Genomic DNA, 18,420 nt, shown 5'->3' on the forward strand with positions numbered 1-18,420 from the left:
AAGTGCAGAAATACTTTCAAGTCAAAGAAAACAATGTGGGATAAAGCCTGCCAAAAAATTGCTGCCTAAGTGTTGACTCCTTGTTTTAACAAGCCAGGTGGAAAAAAAATCTCACTGGGCCATAACCTACACAACCACAGCTGCGCCCTGTTTTGCAGGTAAACGGTGGCTGGAGGCTTGGGGATGGTGCTGGGACAGACAGTGGGACAGATTGGGAAGGAGTGGACAGATGCTGGGTTACTGGAGGGCAGTTTGCTCTGTCAAGAGGAAGGGGATCAAAGGTGAGCTTGTAGGATGGATTTTGTATCTTAAATTCTTATCTTAGGTGCCCTTAGGGGTTTAGGTTGAGGGTGAGGCATGGGTAATGAAAAGGAGGGAGAGAGCCCAGCTGCTTGGTGAGCAGTTTGTGCCCCACACAGGCTGTCTGAGGTCTCCTGGTGTAGGTCTGGGACCATGGCAGTAGAGTGCCACCTCTCCCAGCTATTTCTTGAGGCTGCAGAGTAGGCAGGGCAGTGGGGAAACCCATAGTACATGCTGGACATCTGGGATGAGGGTGGGAATGGTGCCTTCTCCAATGCTCTTGCCTCTGGCCACTCTCCCCTTAGCATGGTCTGGGGGTCCGGCTTTGTGGCAAGGTGGGAGCCCAGGTCCTTGTTGCAAAGCAAAGTGGTGGCAGTGTGGGGATGAGAGCTGGCCTCTGGCTCCTGGGGTCTGTGAAGGACCACTTCCCCTCCTCTTTCCCTTGGGCCTGGGGATGCTGCGAGGAAGGTTGGCGCCAGCCAGTTCCCGAGACTCTTGTGTAGGTGAGGGCAGTCAGATGAGGGCCGAAGGCAGCCAGGTCCAAGTTGTCCTGTTTCCTCCAGACCAAGCCACTCTTGTCTCAGGACTACCCTGAGCTGCCACATGCTGGTGTGGTAGAAGAAAGCAGTAGCTGGTGGACCCATCTGGGGCCTGCTGTAGCCACGGCCATGTCCACCCCCAGCCTGGGCTCTCACATTTGTCCCTTTCCTAGCCCTAACTGCTGGCATCCCCACAAGACAAGGAGTCCTTCGCAAAGGACTTTATACAGAAAAGTTTCAAGGATGTGCTTTATTGCTGAATTTTTGATTTGGACTTGACACTGTCTTGAATGTTTCTCTTTGCAGTGCTAAATGTATACTGTTTTCTTTAATGATTACTCCTCCGTGCTTAGAAGTTATGAGGTCAGTTTTTCATTGTACATATTTTATTCAAATTTACATTTGCAGAGCTCAGTCTGAACATGGAGACTACATCTGTAGAGTTAGAATGGACTTCCTTACAAGATGCTGTGACTTCTAACATGGTGAAGGGTACTTAGCTCTCTTAACTATGTCTTTTTAGGGAAGCAGATGGAAAATAAAGTTTTGAGGAAAGGTATATTTAGTAGATATTTCATGTGTTTCAGAGTTAACATAAGAGCTGCCTAAATCACAATTTCCTGTCCAATGTTATTTATAATTTTGAAGCTCATCAACTGTGTGCACAGGGTATTATGGTACTGTAGGTCTTTTGTTTTGCCTTGCCTTTAATATTGTATAATTCTCTTTCCTCCCCCCCAGTCTAACAGTCATTTCTTGCTGTGCAGCTTTACATTTGTTCTGCTTTTGATGGAAAGGAAAAAATTCTCATTAAAATAAAATGTGTGATTATATCTGAACTCCCTTCTGAACTTGTATTTTATAGATAAAGCTTTTTTTGTAATTAATATATAGTTTTGAAAAGTTTTCATTTCAGTGTCTCTTTTCCCATTTAAGATATTTTCTTTGCTTAGTTCTATAGAGGCTTTCAGGTTTATTGTCCCTTTCTTGTATCTTTAGCTGTAAGCTAAGTCCCCCTGAAAATGTATGGTTTGGTCCATATTCCATATATCTTGAAATTCCTGTTTTTCTTAGTGTTCCATCGGAGTAAATTATTCTATTTATCTATGAATTCTAATAGACTTTATCTTTTCCTCTCCTTCTTCTTCTAGCTGTGCCTTGGCTTGCTCAGTTTCATGGCTGTCTCTTACTAAATATTCTTTTTCTGTCACAGCTGAATAACTCCACTGAATTATAGTGAAGTTAATTCCTCACCATATGCTCTGGACTGCTTCAGGATGTTTTGCTGTTGAAAACTATTTTGCCTTAAAGTGTTGCGAGTTTTGTGTTATTTTGGCAGGGACAATTTGAAATTTTCTCACAAGGATTTTGTAAGTTGCAAACTGCTTTGTTTCATCCTTCCAGACTGGCTAGCTGATTCCTTATCCAGGTGGCTGACTTCCTTGGAGGTCTTTGAATTTTTTCTCTGGTATTTTATTTTTTGAATTCTTTGTTGTGGCATGACTGAATCAAGTTCTTTTACTGTCTGCGAAGCTTATTATTTTATTAAAGCAAACTGGCCCGGCGACTTCCAATGGGGAGCTGGCAAGCTCAGCAATTCCCTTTGCTAGTCCAGACCTGGCTTTAGGGTTTTAAAATTCGAAACATGTCTTTGCTGCCACAACAACTTTATGTTGGAAAAAAGTCTTCAGTCACTAAAATTATCTTCTTCTCTTGGACTCACACACCAAAAGTTATTTTCGAAACTTAGAGAACACCAATTGCATGATTTTAAAGAGACTAGATGTTAAAGAACAATCATGAATTCACTTTTCCAGCAAAATCCAATTACATGTCTATATATTCTACTTTATCATAGACTTTTATATAAATGTACAGTTTAGAAACAAATGTTCATTTCATTGTGATTTAAACAACAGAATTTTAAAATAGCATACACCTTAAATTGAAATTACTGATACAAAATGAGTTGGCCTAAACTGATCTCTGGGGTAATGCAATACTTGTTGCAGAAGACGTATATTTGAGCTTTTCTGAAATGACAAAAGATAGTTAAGATACAGGTTTGTTTTTTTTTTACTTGCATGAAAATCATCTGCAGAATTAACTTAATCGGTAATATTTCTAGGGGTCTGGTTGGCAAAGATTTGTGTGCATACTTAGTTTTTATGCATTCTTTGGTAGCCCTCTGAAAATCACTGGCAGTATCCTACAAGCATAGTATTACTTTGGGCAGAACTGTTGGTATTTTTGACTCTGCAAACTGATGTTGCACAGCACCCCATAGGTGTGCTTCTACGATCTTCATTTTTCATGAAGTCTTTACCAGTTCCAGCTTGACCTGGCACAGCAGAACATCTTCTTAAATGTACTCCGTAATTCTGGGCTTCGGAATGCAAATATCATAGGGTCGATGATCGCATTGCACATTATGAGCGTCCCGTTCACATGGAAAATGGACATGTAGCAGGCACAGTAAGGGTTATGTGGGCAAAACCTTGCTAAGAGGATGTGAAGAACAAAGGGGGCCCAACAGCAAAGGAAAACTCCAAGGAAAATAGTCAGTGTAATGGCTCCTTTCATGTTAGTTCTCTGATGGACTGTGCTGGTTGGCAGTGAGGCGATCTTTTTAGCATGAGATCGAGCCAGGAGGAACATATGGACGTAGAGGCACAGTATAAAAAACATCATTAAAGGGAACAGGATGGTGAAGGGAATAACTGTTGCTGCTTCATAGGAGAAGAGGGCAATGGCAATGCTACTGCCAGCACAGAACGTCCAAATGACTGCCAAGATAACCAAGGCCCTTCTTAGTGTCATGATGTTATGGTACCGCAAAGCGTAGAAGATGGTGATGTATCTGTCTGCTGCAATAGCTAACAAGCTGAAAATCGACCCCAGTAAAGACAGAATGAACATGGAATCCATGGCATCATCCAGCTTTTTCTCGAAATCCCCACGGCGTGTCAGGTACCCCATTTTGCACAAGATGATAAAGATGTTCTCCAGAGTTTTGTACAAGCTCCCTAACATGTCTGAAATGGCTAAACTGCAAATGAAGAAGTACATGGGCAAGTGCAAATTCTTATTTCTCACGACAGCAATAAGGACAAGCAGATTTTCCAGTATTCCAGCAGCAGCAACGGTGAAAAACACTTCCTCTGGCACCACGACCTGGGTGCAGTCAGTGACATTTAAGGAGAAATCACTTATATTTTCGAGGGAAGGAATGCTTGGCTGCCCTGGGTGTTTGATTAGGTTGGAAGGTCTCTCAGTGCTCATTTCTTCTGATTGTGGAAAGATTTTGGATTGTTGTTTCTCAGGTTTGGCTTTATTTTGAAGCTGACCTGTGAGTCAGACCATTCTTCTTTTGATGAAGACTTTCTCCTTCATCTGAAGCAATTTAAAGACTTAACTGAAATGTTTTGAATTTCTCCTACAATAAAACATGTAGAAACATAAATATCAAGAAGAAATTTACCATACAGATATGGCAAAAATAGAGATTCGAAATATCACCTATTGCAGTGGAATGCACATATATCATCCTCAGAGAGAGGCAAAGTTGGTTTGGCTAAAATAAGAGCTCCTCCAGGCTTTGCTGAGCCTTAGAGGAAAACAAAGTGTAAATTCTCCTCTAACTTCAAAGCAGCTTTAAAAATATATGTGTAGTTTTCTTTACCAATGAGCATTTTCTGAAACTGATCCGACAGACTTCAAGAGTCTGGCAATCTTTACTGGTCCAGCTGTTTGTTTTGAGAATGTCTGGCATTTCTCACAAGATTTGCAGTATTATTAGACAGAAATGAGACCAAAGCCAAGATAAACTGTTGTCCAGGACAGTAACGTGTTTACGACCACACTGTTGATGGTGAAATAAAATGCCCTCAATTTAGATGTGAACATCAGTAAATATTGATATTTTTCTAGAGGCATGTTAGATACTAGTGAGAGGCTTCCTTTTCATCTAAATTGGAACCATCTTTTGTATCAATTAGCATAATTATAATGCAGATTAAGATCCAAAGTATAATATTTTCTTGGCTGTATTTTACAGCTATCTAAAAGACCAAATGTTTATTTCAACATCAAGATGATGTTTTTCTTTCTCCATAATGATCCTATCTAAATTACATTAAAACATATAGGAATCTTTTCAAAGGATTAGGCTTTTTAGGTTTTTCATTAATGTATAAATAGATGTGATATTAATTAAGCTTGGATGTTACCCATAAACAATAAGTCCTACTTTTTCTTGTAGTTTTTATAGCCTTATTTGTGAAACACAGATGCAGTTGCTATTTGGAATATCCCCTTTTTTAAAGAACTGATATATTCTCGCTCTGTTTTTAAATTCAAAACAGCTTTTAATTGTTTGGCACTTTCATACCAGTGAGTCCTGAAATTCCTTTGGACATTTGTTCATAGTCAGGGTTGCCAAATGCCATAATATATTCTATTACTATTTCAAAGAGAGAAGTCAAAAGTTTTAATTACTTTGTATACAATGCCCTCTGCAAGTGTCAGTGGGTATCTGTAATCAGGACAGCTGAACTGCTGCTTGAATATCATTAGCCTTAATGCTGCTGAATGTGTTTGCTACTTTTTAATGGAAAACAGGTTTCTGACCTGGGCTGGCTAATGTTATCTGCTGAGATTGCCAGTAAGGTGGTGCTTGTGGTGAAGAATGCTGAGACTCGGACTACCAGCCATCATGAATTCAATAGAAACAAGCTCACTTAAAAGAGGGCATGCAAGAAAGTACCCATACTTATCTGAAAACAAAGGCTGTGTAGTGGAATAAATGAACTGTACTGCACTGCAGCACTCATGGGCATTCCCAAAGACAATTAGGTCAACATCTGTTGGTGTGTGAAGGAAGGAGTTACTAACAAGAATAAGAGTCTCAGCAATGTCTTTGTAATGATGTGCTTTTCCTGTTCTCACCTAAAGCTACTGTCACAGTTAAGTTTTATGATTTCTAATGTAGCAATCTGTTTAACAACTTAATTTTCATTCTTAATAGAAAGTGAACATGGATGCTTCAGAAAAAGCCACATTTTGATGGGATTTAAACAGGACAATCAGTTGGTGAAAATGCCTTTGTTAAGTCACTATTCTCTCAGAACTGTTTTTCAATAATGCTTATTTTTTGATATAGCCATATTGCCTAACTAATCTGCCTAACAAACATAAAGGTTCCTTCACTGAAAACCTATAGTATTATGAATGGCAAGATATATCTGCTGCATATAATTTTATAGTAACTTCATATTAAGTATAACATTTGGTTAGAACAGAACTTATAAGGGCTTTAGAGCAGTTGCAGTAAACTGAATGATTACGTTATACCACTTAATATTGTTTCAAAACAATTAATAGAAAGCCAGAAAAAGGCATTCTTATTTCAGAGATTCTCATTTCGGCATGTATACATGGCTCTTGCATGCTATTTTATTAGGGTTCCATCAAGGATGTTGCCAATTATCTCCTTTTCTGATGCTTCAGTGTGGCGCACAGTCATATTTCTGTCTCAGACTTCCCAGACGGAAATACCTGTGTATACATTGTTGTACACAGGTAGTAAATCCAGTGCTTGATCTATGCAATACACATTTTATCATACATTTGCAGTAAATTGTGCATTTACAGGATTCTTTCACTGCTACAGATCTACCAGGTAGTGTGCATGAGGTAGTTTAACATTTCTAAGCAGTGCAAGACAGACAGACAGACTACATATGAGATGCAAAGCTATTGTGAACATGATGAGTAACCTCAGTGTGTCCTAAAAGCTAATGGAAAAAGAAGACACCTTGGAGCTTGGATGCATATTTCCACTGGCTACAGAAATTAGAGCCAAGGTCATTTCACACAAAGCTATAAATAATAGTCATAGAATTGTTTTGGTTGGAAAAGACCTTTAAGATCATCAAGTCCAACTGTTAACCTAGCACTGTCAAGTCCAACCACTAAACCATGTCCCTAAGCGCCACATCTATGTGTGTTTTGAATACCTCCAGGGATGGTAACTCAACCACTTCCCTGGGCAGCCTGTTGCAGTGCTTGACAACCCTTTCCATGAAGAAATTTTTCCTAATATCCAATCTAAACCTCCCCTGGCACAACTTGAGGCCATTTCCTCTTGTCCTATCACTGGTTACTTGGGAGAAGACCAACACCCACCTGGCTACAACCTCCTTTCAGGTAGTTGTAGAGAGAGATAAGGTCTCCCCTCAGCCTCCTCTTCTCCAGGCTAAACTACCCCAGTTCCCTCAGCTGCTCCTCATAAGACTTGCTCTCTACACCCATCACTAGCTTTGTTGCCCTTCTTTGGACACACTGAGCACCTCAATGTAGTGAGGGGCCCAAAACTGAACACAGTATTCAAGGTGTGGCCTCACCAGTGCTGAGTACAGGGGGACAATCCCTTCCCTCGTCCTGCTGGCCACACTATTTCATATACAAGCCAAGACGCTGTTGGTGTTCTTGGCCACCTGGGCACACTGCCGGCTATCAACCAATACCTCCATGTCCTTTTCTGCCAGGCAGCTTTCCAGCCACTCATCCCCAAGCCTGTAGCGTTGCATGGGGTTGTTGTGACCCAAGTGCAGAACCCGGCACTGAGCCTTGTTGAATCTCATACGGCTGGCCTCGGCCCATTGATCCAGCCTGTCCAGACCCCTCTGTAGAGCCTTTCTACCCTGCAGCAGATCAACACTCCTGCCCAACTTGGTGTCATCTGCAAATTTAGTGAGGGCGCACTCCACCCTCTCAGATCATTGATAAAGATATTGAATAGAACTGGCCCCAGTACTGAGCCCTGGGGAACACCTCTTGTGACTGGCCATCAACTGGATTTAACTCCATTCACCACAACTCTTTGGGCCCAGCCATTCAGCTGGTTTTTCACTCTGTGAAGCATACACCTGTCCAAGCCATGAGCAGCCAGTTTCTCCAGGAGAATGTGGGAAACGGTGTCAAAGGCTTTACTAAAGTCCAGGTTAGACAACATCCACAGCCTTTCCCTCACATTGTCATAGAGGCAAATGAGGTTAGTCAAGCAGGACCTGCCTTTCATAAACCCATGCTGACTGGGCCTGATCACCTGGTTATCCTGTACATGCCACATGATGGCACTCAAGATGATCTGCTCCATAACCTGCTCCTGCACCAAGGTCAGACTGACAGGCCTGTAGTTCCTTGGATCCTCTTTCCATCCTTTCTTGTGGATGGGTGTGACATTGGCTAACCTCCAGTCAACTGGGACCTCCCAAGTTAGCTGGGACTGCTGATAAATGGTGACTATGCTAATCATCAGGTGAAAAATAACCTTTTACCCTCCTGTGTTGTTTGCACTACCAGAGACAGCTTATATGCAACAGATTTCCTCTCCACTGTCAAGACCTTGCCAGTTTGCTTCATCATTGTATTGTCTAGATAAAGGGTTCATGCTGCTCACCAACACCGCCTCTGAAAGACCTCAGATTTATCTTTTGCAGGTATCTGCAAAGTCAACCTTTCACAGCTAGCTTTTATGTGTCGGAATTGTTAAAAATAGAAATAACAACTTGAGTGCTTTATACTACAATTATTTTTTCCTGGCAATGGCTGAACTATTTGGATTTTACCTTCCTTGAGGTCATTCACAATCTAAGAATGTTTGCCTGACTGTAGCAAGAAATGTAAAACAGTCAAAAAGCAATGAATGACAAAAAAGACCCCTTAAGTTTGAAACACATTTGCAAATGTAGCTGTATCAGAAAACTTGCAAAAACCTCAACCCATTCTTTTTCACGTTTAAATTAGGTCCTGGAGGGAGAAATCAACAGCTGAGTAACACTGGATTATTCAGAAGCATTATTCATGTAGAAAGATGCAGTCTCTTGAGGTGGTATAATGGGCAATGAGCTGATGGCAATAGTCAAATTAGTAAAAAAGCACACATTTGTAATATTATCAGCAATTTCTATTCAATTTGTAGTTATCTAAAGCAAGATGAAGCAGGAAGCTGGGAGACTGGAAGCCAGGACCAGAAACTATACTGACAATATTGTACAAAGTTAGGAAACAAATAGAATTCAGATTACCTACCAATTGTATTCATTCACCATGATTATGGTTTGGCTCTTTATAACACTCTGACACTTGCAAAGCATGTTTGCACCACTACATATTACACAGCTAAAAGCCAGCTGCAGTACTACCGCTTGTGACAAGGCTGAGAGTGCCTCCATGGATGCTGTGAGCTCTCAGCAATGTGCAGGCTTAGCCTTGGACAAAACGCATAATTCTCTCCTGTGTGCCCAGTGCCTATTGATTACAAAAATTCAATTTTCTTTACAATGTAAATGCAATGACTTAGCACCCGAAAGATCTGGGAGTAATAGGTCTGCAGTTTATTTTATCTTATTTTTTTATTGGATGAAAATGTATTCATTAACTAAATAAATAACACACTTCCCTCAGTCCCAAAATGTTAAATAAACTGGCCTGGTCAGCTGTAATAGCAACAAAAGTAATTTCAGCTATGAACTATCATGATAAGGTATAGTAAAGAAATTATATACTTTAAATACTGTATAATTTCCCAGGTGGTTTTGCATCTATTATTTTTTTACTAGAAAACCATACTTCCCATTATTGGAGAGACCCCAAGCTGTATTTGCTCTCTAAACAGCTAGCAGTAAATAAAAACTGAAAGGGTATTGAGTAGTCTCTTCTGCTTTTGGACTTTACAAAGCAGCTGTGATAACTGGCCAATTATGTAGATGCAATTATTTGTTTCTAGAACCATGAAATGTATTAGTTCCCTGTCCTTCTATGTATATATATATATTTTTAAAAAGTATTTTATTAGGAATGAAAAAGAATAAGTGTTGTGTGTTTCAGGGACAGCATATACATTATACTTCACAGTATATACAGAGGTACTTATTTGTCACTTACTTAAAAGACCATGACTTTTTCTCAATCCAAAAAAGTCTCCAATGTGTTAACAAATCCCTTCTGATGCCATCATCTCCAGCATTTTGTCCTCAAGTGTAAAAACACTCGTTGGCTTAAACAAAAGTACCTTGGGCATCAGGGCACCTGGTGATCGTTCAGCTTGGTTTTTCTTCTAAATCTTGGTCGTAGTGGAACATTAAACCCTTGTGGAGGTGGTTGGACAAGCTGTGCATGACCAGTTACGCTCTCCCAACCTTTTTCTGAAAATCACAGCATGAGCGCCATGTTCAGTGGATGGGAGTTATATAAATTTTCAGCCACTTCCATTCAAGCTGTTACAAATTTGTATCAAAATATGCTTGACAAAAACCTATGGATAATTACCTTTTTTTCCTTGTTTCCAGCTTTTACATATATAGAAGACATTTAAGAAGGAAACAAGCCACTTTTAAAAGCATTGATGTGGAGACTTAGTTTTTAAAGCTGTAAAACAAATGAAAGGACAAACTTGTTTTTAATTTTTATTTTTTTTCTTCACTAGGTGAGCAATGGCTCTCATGGAGACAAAGGGGACTGGACCTGTTATAGGAAGGTAAGCCATGAGGACGGGTTATTCCCAGTGCTTTCGAATGGGTATTTCTTTTTGTCTACCAGCTGGGCTTAGCCCTGAACAAGCAGCTAAGTGAAAAAGGGCACACAGAGCCTGATTCAGCAAACACTGAACAAAATGACAGTTGTGATGGCAAAAGAGTGACAGCATCAATCTCCATCTTGTTCTGAATGTGAACAGTCTCAGCTTGCCTTTAGGTCTAACAGAAATATCTCTTTCTGGGGAAGGTCTTGCAGAAACACGAGTTTCCCCTGCTTACAGCTGCAGGTACATACTAGAACAAAGTACTGTGAATTCAGAAGACAGTGAGACAGATGGACTGTGTGCTTATGTTTCATTGTTCAGTTGCTAAAATCTCGATCTTATTGAATGAAATGTATGTCATATGAAAAACTAGTTTAATACAGAATACATTAATTGAGGTACTGGTATAAGCACAGTCCTTTTCCTTCAAAGTTTTTCTTTCCATTCTTCAAACCTGGTGTTTCATCTTACAGTCAGTTGAAATTTTATGAACATCACCAATTAGTATCCATAATCTATTAGGTTATTTATTCTTTTGCTTTGATCTCCCTCTAGTGTTCAACAAAATAGGGTTAGCCAAGTATTAATGACTGATTACAGCTATGCTACCTGCTCACATGTGCCCAAGATGCCATATAGCATTATGTAGCCTAATTTCAATTTCATGAACTGGCATCAGACCTAGATAAATGTTTGTTTTATAAAAGTGTTCACTGCCATTTGTCTTGGAGATTTACTGCATCAGAATAATGAATATAAGTCCCATATCATTTCAGTGTCTAGTACTTTCTTAGAATTAACTTCACGCTGATAGACATAGATACAGTACTTTTTGGAAAAAAAAACACCAAAAAACCCAAACAGCAAAGAGACAAAAAAAAAAAAAAAAAAAAAAAAAAAAAAAAGGAAGTGTATACATATACAAGCTAAATACAGAAAAAAATATTGTTGTATCTATAGTCACACATACACCAACTAGGCTAATTACTAGCAAAATTTTACACACATGATTATAGCTGTAGTTTCCCTATAAGCAGAATTTCTAGAGTGAAATTAGGCTCCAAATCACACTTGCTGAAATTTATATGTCAGCTATGCATGTATACATTGAAGAGAATTCTATATACTAAGTTTTTTCCTGACTTTGGAAACTGCGTAAGAAGAGTTTTCTGACTGGATCAGAAACTGGACAGACTTGAGGTCTTGCAGAGAATAGAGATGAAGAAAATCTGAAAGATGGGTTTATTTATTATGGATACTTCTTTTTCTTCTCCCCTTAAGATCAACCTTGAAATAACACAATTATGTGCTTGTTTTATGAATAAGAAAAAATGTCACTTTCAGGAAAAAATTTCCTCATTTGTATTTAAGCTTAGTTTTATTCAATATGCCATGATTTTGTTGCCAACAAAAATGCAATAAAGCCTCTAAACTATGCAGAAACTTATTGGCCAGGACTGCTTCTCTCTATATGATGCTAGTGTAGTTTCACTCAAAACATGTGCAGCCCTGAGTATTTCAGCAAAGATACTGAAAGCAAGAAAAGTAAAAATTATTAAGAAAAGATGGACTGAGTTCTCAATATGCTTAAAAATTATCTTTGCAATAGCAGAGATGAAAAGGAATTATTTAGGATGTTTATGAAGGAAATGACAAGGGCGATTAAAATGACAGTAAGAAAAAGAAATTAAAGCTGAAAAGTCAGGAAATACTTCCTAATTGATTAACTCCTTGCAGCAGTCTCACTTTTCACATACAATTGCTGAGACTGTGAGGTATGCTGTTATCTCAAGTTTCTGGAACTAGAAAAAATTCCATAAATTGTTGGAGGTTTTATGAAAATGATTGTCGTGTCATGAGACAAACACAGAATACCCACAAAGTCATTGGTGAAATAACCTTCTTCATATTAAGTGTGTGGGCAATTTATTGAAGATGAGCAATCTATAGAGAGAAAAACTAGAATTTGTAGAAAATCAAGGGCTGTAAATGCACAGTGACTGGTGTTTTGCTTCCTTATCCAGTACTTGCACTTTGGAGGCGCTTTCCCACCCGTGCAGACAGTACGCTGTGCCCTGTGGAGAGGGAGCTGTTACAAGTCATTCCCTACACAGCTATGAGGGAAGGGAATGAAACTCAGTGAAGGTTTCCCCTGTCTTTGCAGCTGGACAGTATGTGGGATCATGAGAGTTGTTTGGGGTTTTTTTGGAACCCATGGAGTCTCACTCTCCATAAAACTGCTGTTGCTTTGTAAAGTTGTGATATATTACATTACGAAATGTAATTATTAGCCTATTGTAATTTGTAACAACATAATCTACCTAAGGAATAAAAAAACCCCTGCTGCTCCTGATGCAGGTAATTGCTTTGGAAGTGATGTACTTACACGCTTTGGTCACATCCTTCACTCTAGGAGATCAAACTCAATCCATTTGAGTGACTTGGTGCAAAGCTACAATGATCAATGCCTACTAAATATATGTTTCTTTATTAAGATTCTAGTAGGCTGATTCATGCTTTTTGAAACGTTAGTCACTGTGCTCCAGACCTCATAGTCTGCTTTTATTACACTATTCTTTCTCATTTACTTCCAGAATAAATAAATTTTAAGCCTATGTATAGCTGTAACTTTCTACAAGGAATGAAAAATAATAGTGAATTGAATATAGGACAAATAGTTCTTTGGGATCATTGTAAAAATCAATCAAGAGGCCTTCAAGTGACATTTCCGAGGCCACTGCTCTGTTCCTATTCTTTCCAGTAAATCATTAAGTTTGCCAGTAATAGAGCCATCACAGAAATGTTATCAACAAGCATCAAGGAAATCTCCTGTACACGAAAGCATTAACCATTTCTTGAAAAAGAAGTTCTGTGTTTCTGCTCTAAAGAGAGCAGCCCTCCTAGGAGCTGCCCATCTTTTTCTCTGGCTGTGATTGTGTAGTTGCAAACAAAGAAATATTTAAAGTAGGTGGAACCATTAGAATAATATTTTATATTTTTAAATGACAGAAAACGAGGATGTGGATTTATACTGCATTCACTGCTGCTTAAATGCACTGCCTTGTAAACCCAGGTGTGTCTTTCTTTCTTACTGAAAAAAATGCATGAAAGATACAGGATCTTCTTTCCTGGGAGCTACTTAAAAACACCAGTAAAAATAGTGAAAAGAAAATGGTTAAAAAATGAGCTCAACAGATGGTTACTTTCTCTGGGAATCCTATAGGATGGGAGCAGAGTGAAGAAAACACCTCTTTGGGATGTGTCTTTTCAGAGCCATCTTCATGCCCATCTATCTGGGAGGGAGAAATAATAAATAGGAAAACGAGGTGGGAAGACTCAAACCTAAATTCTGCAAGCCCATAAAAATCTGCTTGTATTTGGAGTAGTGGCCACATAAAGCTTTAGTCTGGTTGCATGTTGTCTTCCAGTGCTGGCATGGCTTCTGCTCTAGGTAGAAGTAGAAAAAAATCTCATTGAAAATGTGCTGTCATCCAAATCCACCTCTGGAGAGGTGTGGAAGGTTTATGAAGATACAACAAATTAGGTTATTCTAGCTTGTCTTTTCTGTGCATTAGGATGTGGAGCCCCACAGCAACGGGGCTGTGGTAGAACAGGTATTTCCATTTCTGCACAGGTATCACAGAACAACATGCGTGTGTGTGTGTGTGAGGGGGTGTCATTTGGCTTCTGGTCTAAAAAAAGTAACAAGGAGAGGCGGAGGATAAATGTTAGTTCAGGTATCTACAACAACATGTGTTAAATACAGGCACTTACTCTGCCCCAGTTTTCCTTGTGGTCATCTCCTTCAAGGACAGAGGCCTCTGCTGTCCTCTGCCTGCCTTTGCTGTGTGCTGCAGACTGACACAGCATTAAGTATCTAAGAATACTGGCAGTTAGAGTGCAACAAACCACACAGTCTTCTGTCAGTTATACTCCTGAAAATCTACAGTAGTATCAGGTAGATCGATGGAATTGCTCAATATTTACACTAGAGGAAGTGAACAGAATTCAGTCTCCCTGCAGCAGAGTGAATGTTACCAGGCAGGAGTAGACATCCTTGCATAATTTTCAGTCCAGATACAGAAGAAGAGTCATTGTTGACTGGTCAGAAAGTCTCTGAGAGATGTGTGGCCTCTGGCTGATGCAGTGAATAAACTGAGATGAAGCAGGCAAAGCAGTATCCAAAAGATAAGAAACACTTTAGCAGAAGCTTTCTTACTATATAGCTTAACTTCTTCAGGTGGTAAAAAAGAAAATCTTACTCAAACTTCATAAAAGAGGCATAAAAACACTGGCAAAATTTTGCTTTGGAGAAGAATGATTGTAAGACAAAAGATTTTAGGGAACATTAGAAATATGGCACTTCATTCCACAAATAACATTGCATCTTTCACTACTTTCTCCAAGCAGGCTTTCTGAGTTTTAGATAGATTTAGTAAACCTCCACTTACCTGCTAGTGAAACAACTTGTGAGTCAGTGTGCTGGCAACTCTGGGAGCAAGATTATTTATAAAGGAAATGAAGCCAACATCGTCTTTGCGTAAAGGAAGGATTGGAACATCTAAATCAAAGAGAAAGACAGTTGTCTCATTGGCATAACCTTGAATTAGGGTCCTTTTAAAATAAATCATCCACTGTCTCTGAAAACATCTATAAGAAAAAAAAAAAAAAGATACCCAGCCAAAGGGAAAATATTCTATGTTTCAGTAGGATTACCCTTTCAGCTACTCCTAGTCTTTATAACCTCCCTTCCTAATATTTGGCAGACTGTAAATCAAGGAGTCTATTCACAAAAAGACCATGGTCTGTATTATAAATAGTATTTAAACATGCAGGTAGATGGTTGAGATGTCATAGGATGTTCAGTGTCCATCAAGATGATTGTCACTATGTTTGTTTTTCAATCTAAGACCTCTACTAAACACACAACTAGTAGGTGAACTGAAAAGCTAATGAGGTAGAGAGAATTCCGCAGCATCAAAGTCCAACTATACCAGTCCAGATAAATTTAAGTGATCATTACAGAGAACTGTAATTCATAATTAATAAAACATAATAAATATGAAGGTAAAAAAAGTACAGAGCTTTAACAATATTTCATGAAGAGGTGGTAGTCCCTATTACTGAAACAACTAGAGGAGAATAGCATTCCCTCATTGCCTTAGGGAAAGACTTCACAATTGGCTCTATTAAATAGTGGTTAAATAGCAATGCCCAAAAGTAGAATGATATTTTAAATAGAGTAAACTTGAGAAAATTTGTTTGCTTCCAGGGAACCAAACAAAAGCTCAAGCCTACTGCAGAAAGGGTGAATTTGGGCTCACGAACCGAGGATTTAATTCCACTGTGTGCAGAAGGACTGGTGAAAACTCAAACTCTCTGCTATTAGCAGTTTGACAGCTCAAGTGAGAATCATTTGGGTCCCTGGCATGTAATAATTGGAAGGGAGAAGGCTTAGCAACGCATTCGAGGGGAGGGGACCTGAAGAAGAAAAAAACTTTAGCAAATGGAAGGTATGTTCATTCTACTAGAGTGTCTTTCAGATTTCCAAGGAGGAAAAAAGTGCCTCACTCTCACTCTCCATCCTCAAATACACACCAGTTTCATCTTTGCTTTTTAACTTCATTTTCTTTAGGCCAGTTGGACCCACTGAATGCCATTATGATACACAAAGAAAACTAATTGTAAAAGTGTGCATGGCGTGGAAGAGTAGGACACAGTCGAGACAACTGATGTCACAGAAGTGCAGACTGGTTTTTGCTATTTGTTTTCACTTGCATTGTCCATCATTTGAATAATGTCCTTCAAATATACCTGGTCATGCTCCTTGGTCTTGAGCGCCAGCTTCAAGAGCACTCATTCTATATCGCGTCAGGCAGAACCCATCTCCTTACGAATTCAAGTTCTTTGCGCTGCTTTGGACCTGGAGACACTCTTTAGGTGCTTTGGACATTAATTGTGGAAGGCCTTCACCTCTTCTTGTGCTGTGAATTTCTGTTCTAGGCTAAGAGTACAATACACAACCTAACAATGTATTGCATGCACAAAATAGTCTGTACCATAAGGTAGAATAAATAACAAGAAAAAAGCCTGTGAATTTGTGCTTACGTTTTATTTCAGTTGCAAAGAAAATAAACACACTGGAGGCACAGAGATCTCTTTGCTCAGCCTTAGGCAACAAATAATTTTGGATCAAGTCTGAATTGAGAATGAAGTAAAGAGTCAGAATTCATAATAACAATGATTAGGATCATGTACAATACAAAAATTCAATTTTTAGTTTTATTTAAGTCTAGAAAGTCAGAAGGAACTTGCTGTCAACAAGAGAGTGGTATATTGATTTAATTGAATTCTGGTGATTTATCAGGTTATTAAAAAGAATTGGGAACATGATTTGCCCTATGATCATGTTATCATCTTAAAACTTTTGAGTGGAAGAGCAGAAGACTCTCAGAGAAGTCTTCTTCAGGTTACAATAGTCCAACACTCTTGGAGTCTCTACTAATTATTTCAAATATTTGTGTTCAGATGCAATGTGAATGTTATTCCTACCAGCCCAACAGAGCTGGGGCTGTAAGTGTGTGAGGGACAACATTGTGCCTTTTGTTCTAACTGCAGCTAACAAAACTTTCAGCCTCCAGGAGGCACATTAAGTACAAAGCTGCGGCATTGAAAGAGCTCGAGCTGCGTTTGCTATACTTTTGACCTGGCTATAGAGGCTCTCTGCTGCTCAGCAGAGATATATGATGCTATGGTTAAATGTGCGCTGAATGTTTGAAGAAGCAAAATGGTAAGAAATAGGAAGGCTAAAATTCAGACATTTATTCTGGAAGGTACTGTGAGCATTTAGAGAGGGGATCAGAGGTGAGAAATAAATTAAAATGCCTCTTAACAAACCACCTACCTAAGCAAAAACCACCATAATTTTATACAGATCAGTTTTTTTAATGTTAATGAATTAATTTTCTGTTTCATTTTGTGAAGGGAAGGTATGTAAACTTGAAAGGATATGTCAGTGAGGGGCCAAGAGTTATTCAATATTTTTTGAATAAAATATTACTGTGTAAAACAGATGTACTATGATGAATTACTACAAAAAAGCAGCTAGAATTGCATGTCAGAAATAAAAAAATGAATCTCTGTTATCACACTAGATAAAATTTATTTCTATTTATTGAGCCATGAAATCAGTAGACAATTCTAGTTTGAAGGTTGAAAATGCAAATTAGAGGAGGACATTATCACCTGACAAACTTCTTACAATGATTTTTCCAGTTCTGTGCTTACAAAACTATAGCCAATTTAATACTTACATTGTGTATGCTTTCATCCCACTGTGTTTCAATTCTGAAGAGAACACCAGGAAATAAACAGTATTTTCACAACATGTGAAGAGAGAAAGAAAGCTATTTTCATTGATACAATTGCCTTTAAAAAATAAAGATATCCGTAGTTTTACATTACGCTTAGATAAATGACATTTGTATGCAGTTTCAGATCGTTACACTTGTTAAAAAGTATCTGTAAATATGGTAAAGAACTTAACTTAAAAATATTCAGCATTATATGAACTGAACCCCCCCCCCCCCAATAAAGCCTTCAAGATATGTACTTTTTTCTTTTTTTTGAGAGAGAGATCTAGTCTTTCAAAGTTTAGGAGGAGCCAATATGTTAGAAGGGAAGTATCTAGGACTTTGTGTTCTCCTCTTCCAGAACCTCCTACAAGGTAGGAATACTTTTCTCCCTCTAGCCTTCTTTATGATAAGCATTGCTAATGGCAGACGGTGGCACAGGTCAGGTAGCTTTTAATCGGAAGTCTTCTTTGGCGTAGCTTGCTTCTCTTACCGTTCACTGTCTGATGGGGAAGCTGTGTTTTATTGCTTAATTGTAAAACATGCATCACATTAGGGACAGCAAAACGACGTTTCACACAAGGGGATAATCTGTTGAGTGGGTCTTTAGTTTGCTATTTAACAAGCAGAAATTTCGTGTTTAGTT

The 18,420-nt window shown here is 38.8% G+C and overlaps 1 protein-coding gene across 1 annotated transcript; it reads right to left on the minus strand.

Moving 5' to 3' along the window:
* Positions 1 to 1,774: 1,774 nt before the first annotated feature.
* On the minus strand, positions 1,775 to 14,894 carry MC2R (melanocortin 2 receptor). The gene is made up of 2 exons (XM_075747103.1): positions 14,874 to 14,894; positions 1,775 to 4,275 (listed from the first exon to the last, which is right to left on the minus strand). Exon 2 carries the CDS (start codon positions 4,119 to 4,121, stop codon positions 3,162 to 3,164), a length of 960 nt encoding a protein of 319 aa, XP_075603218.1. The 5' UTR covers positions 4,122 to 4,275; positions 14,874 to 14,894; the 3' UTR covers positions 1,775 to 3,161.
* Positions 14,895 to 18,420: the final 3,526 nt, after the last annotated feature.

This window comes from Balearica regulorum, chromosome 2, assembly GCF_011004875.1.
Source record: "Balearica regulorum gibbericeps isolate bBalReg1 chromosome 2, bBalReg1.pri, whole genome shotgun sequence".
NCBI lineage: Eukaryota > Metazoa > Chordata > Aves > Gruiformes > Gruidae > Balearica > Balearica regulorum.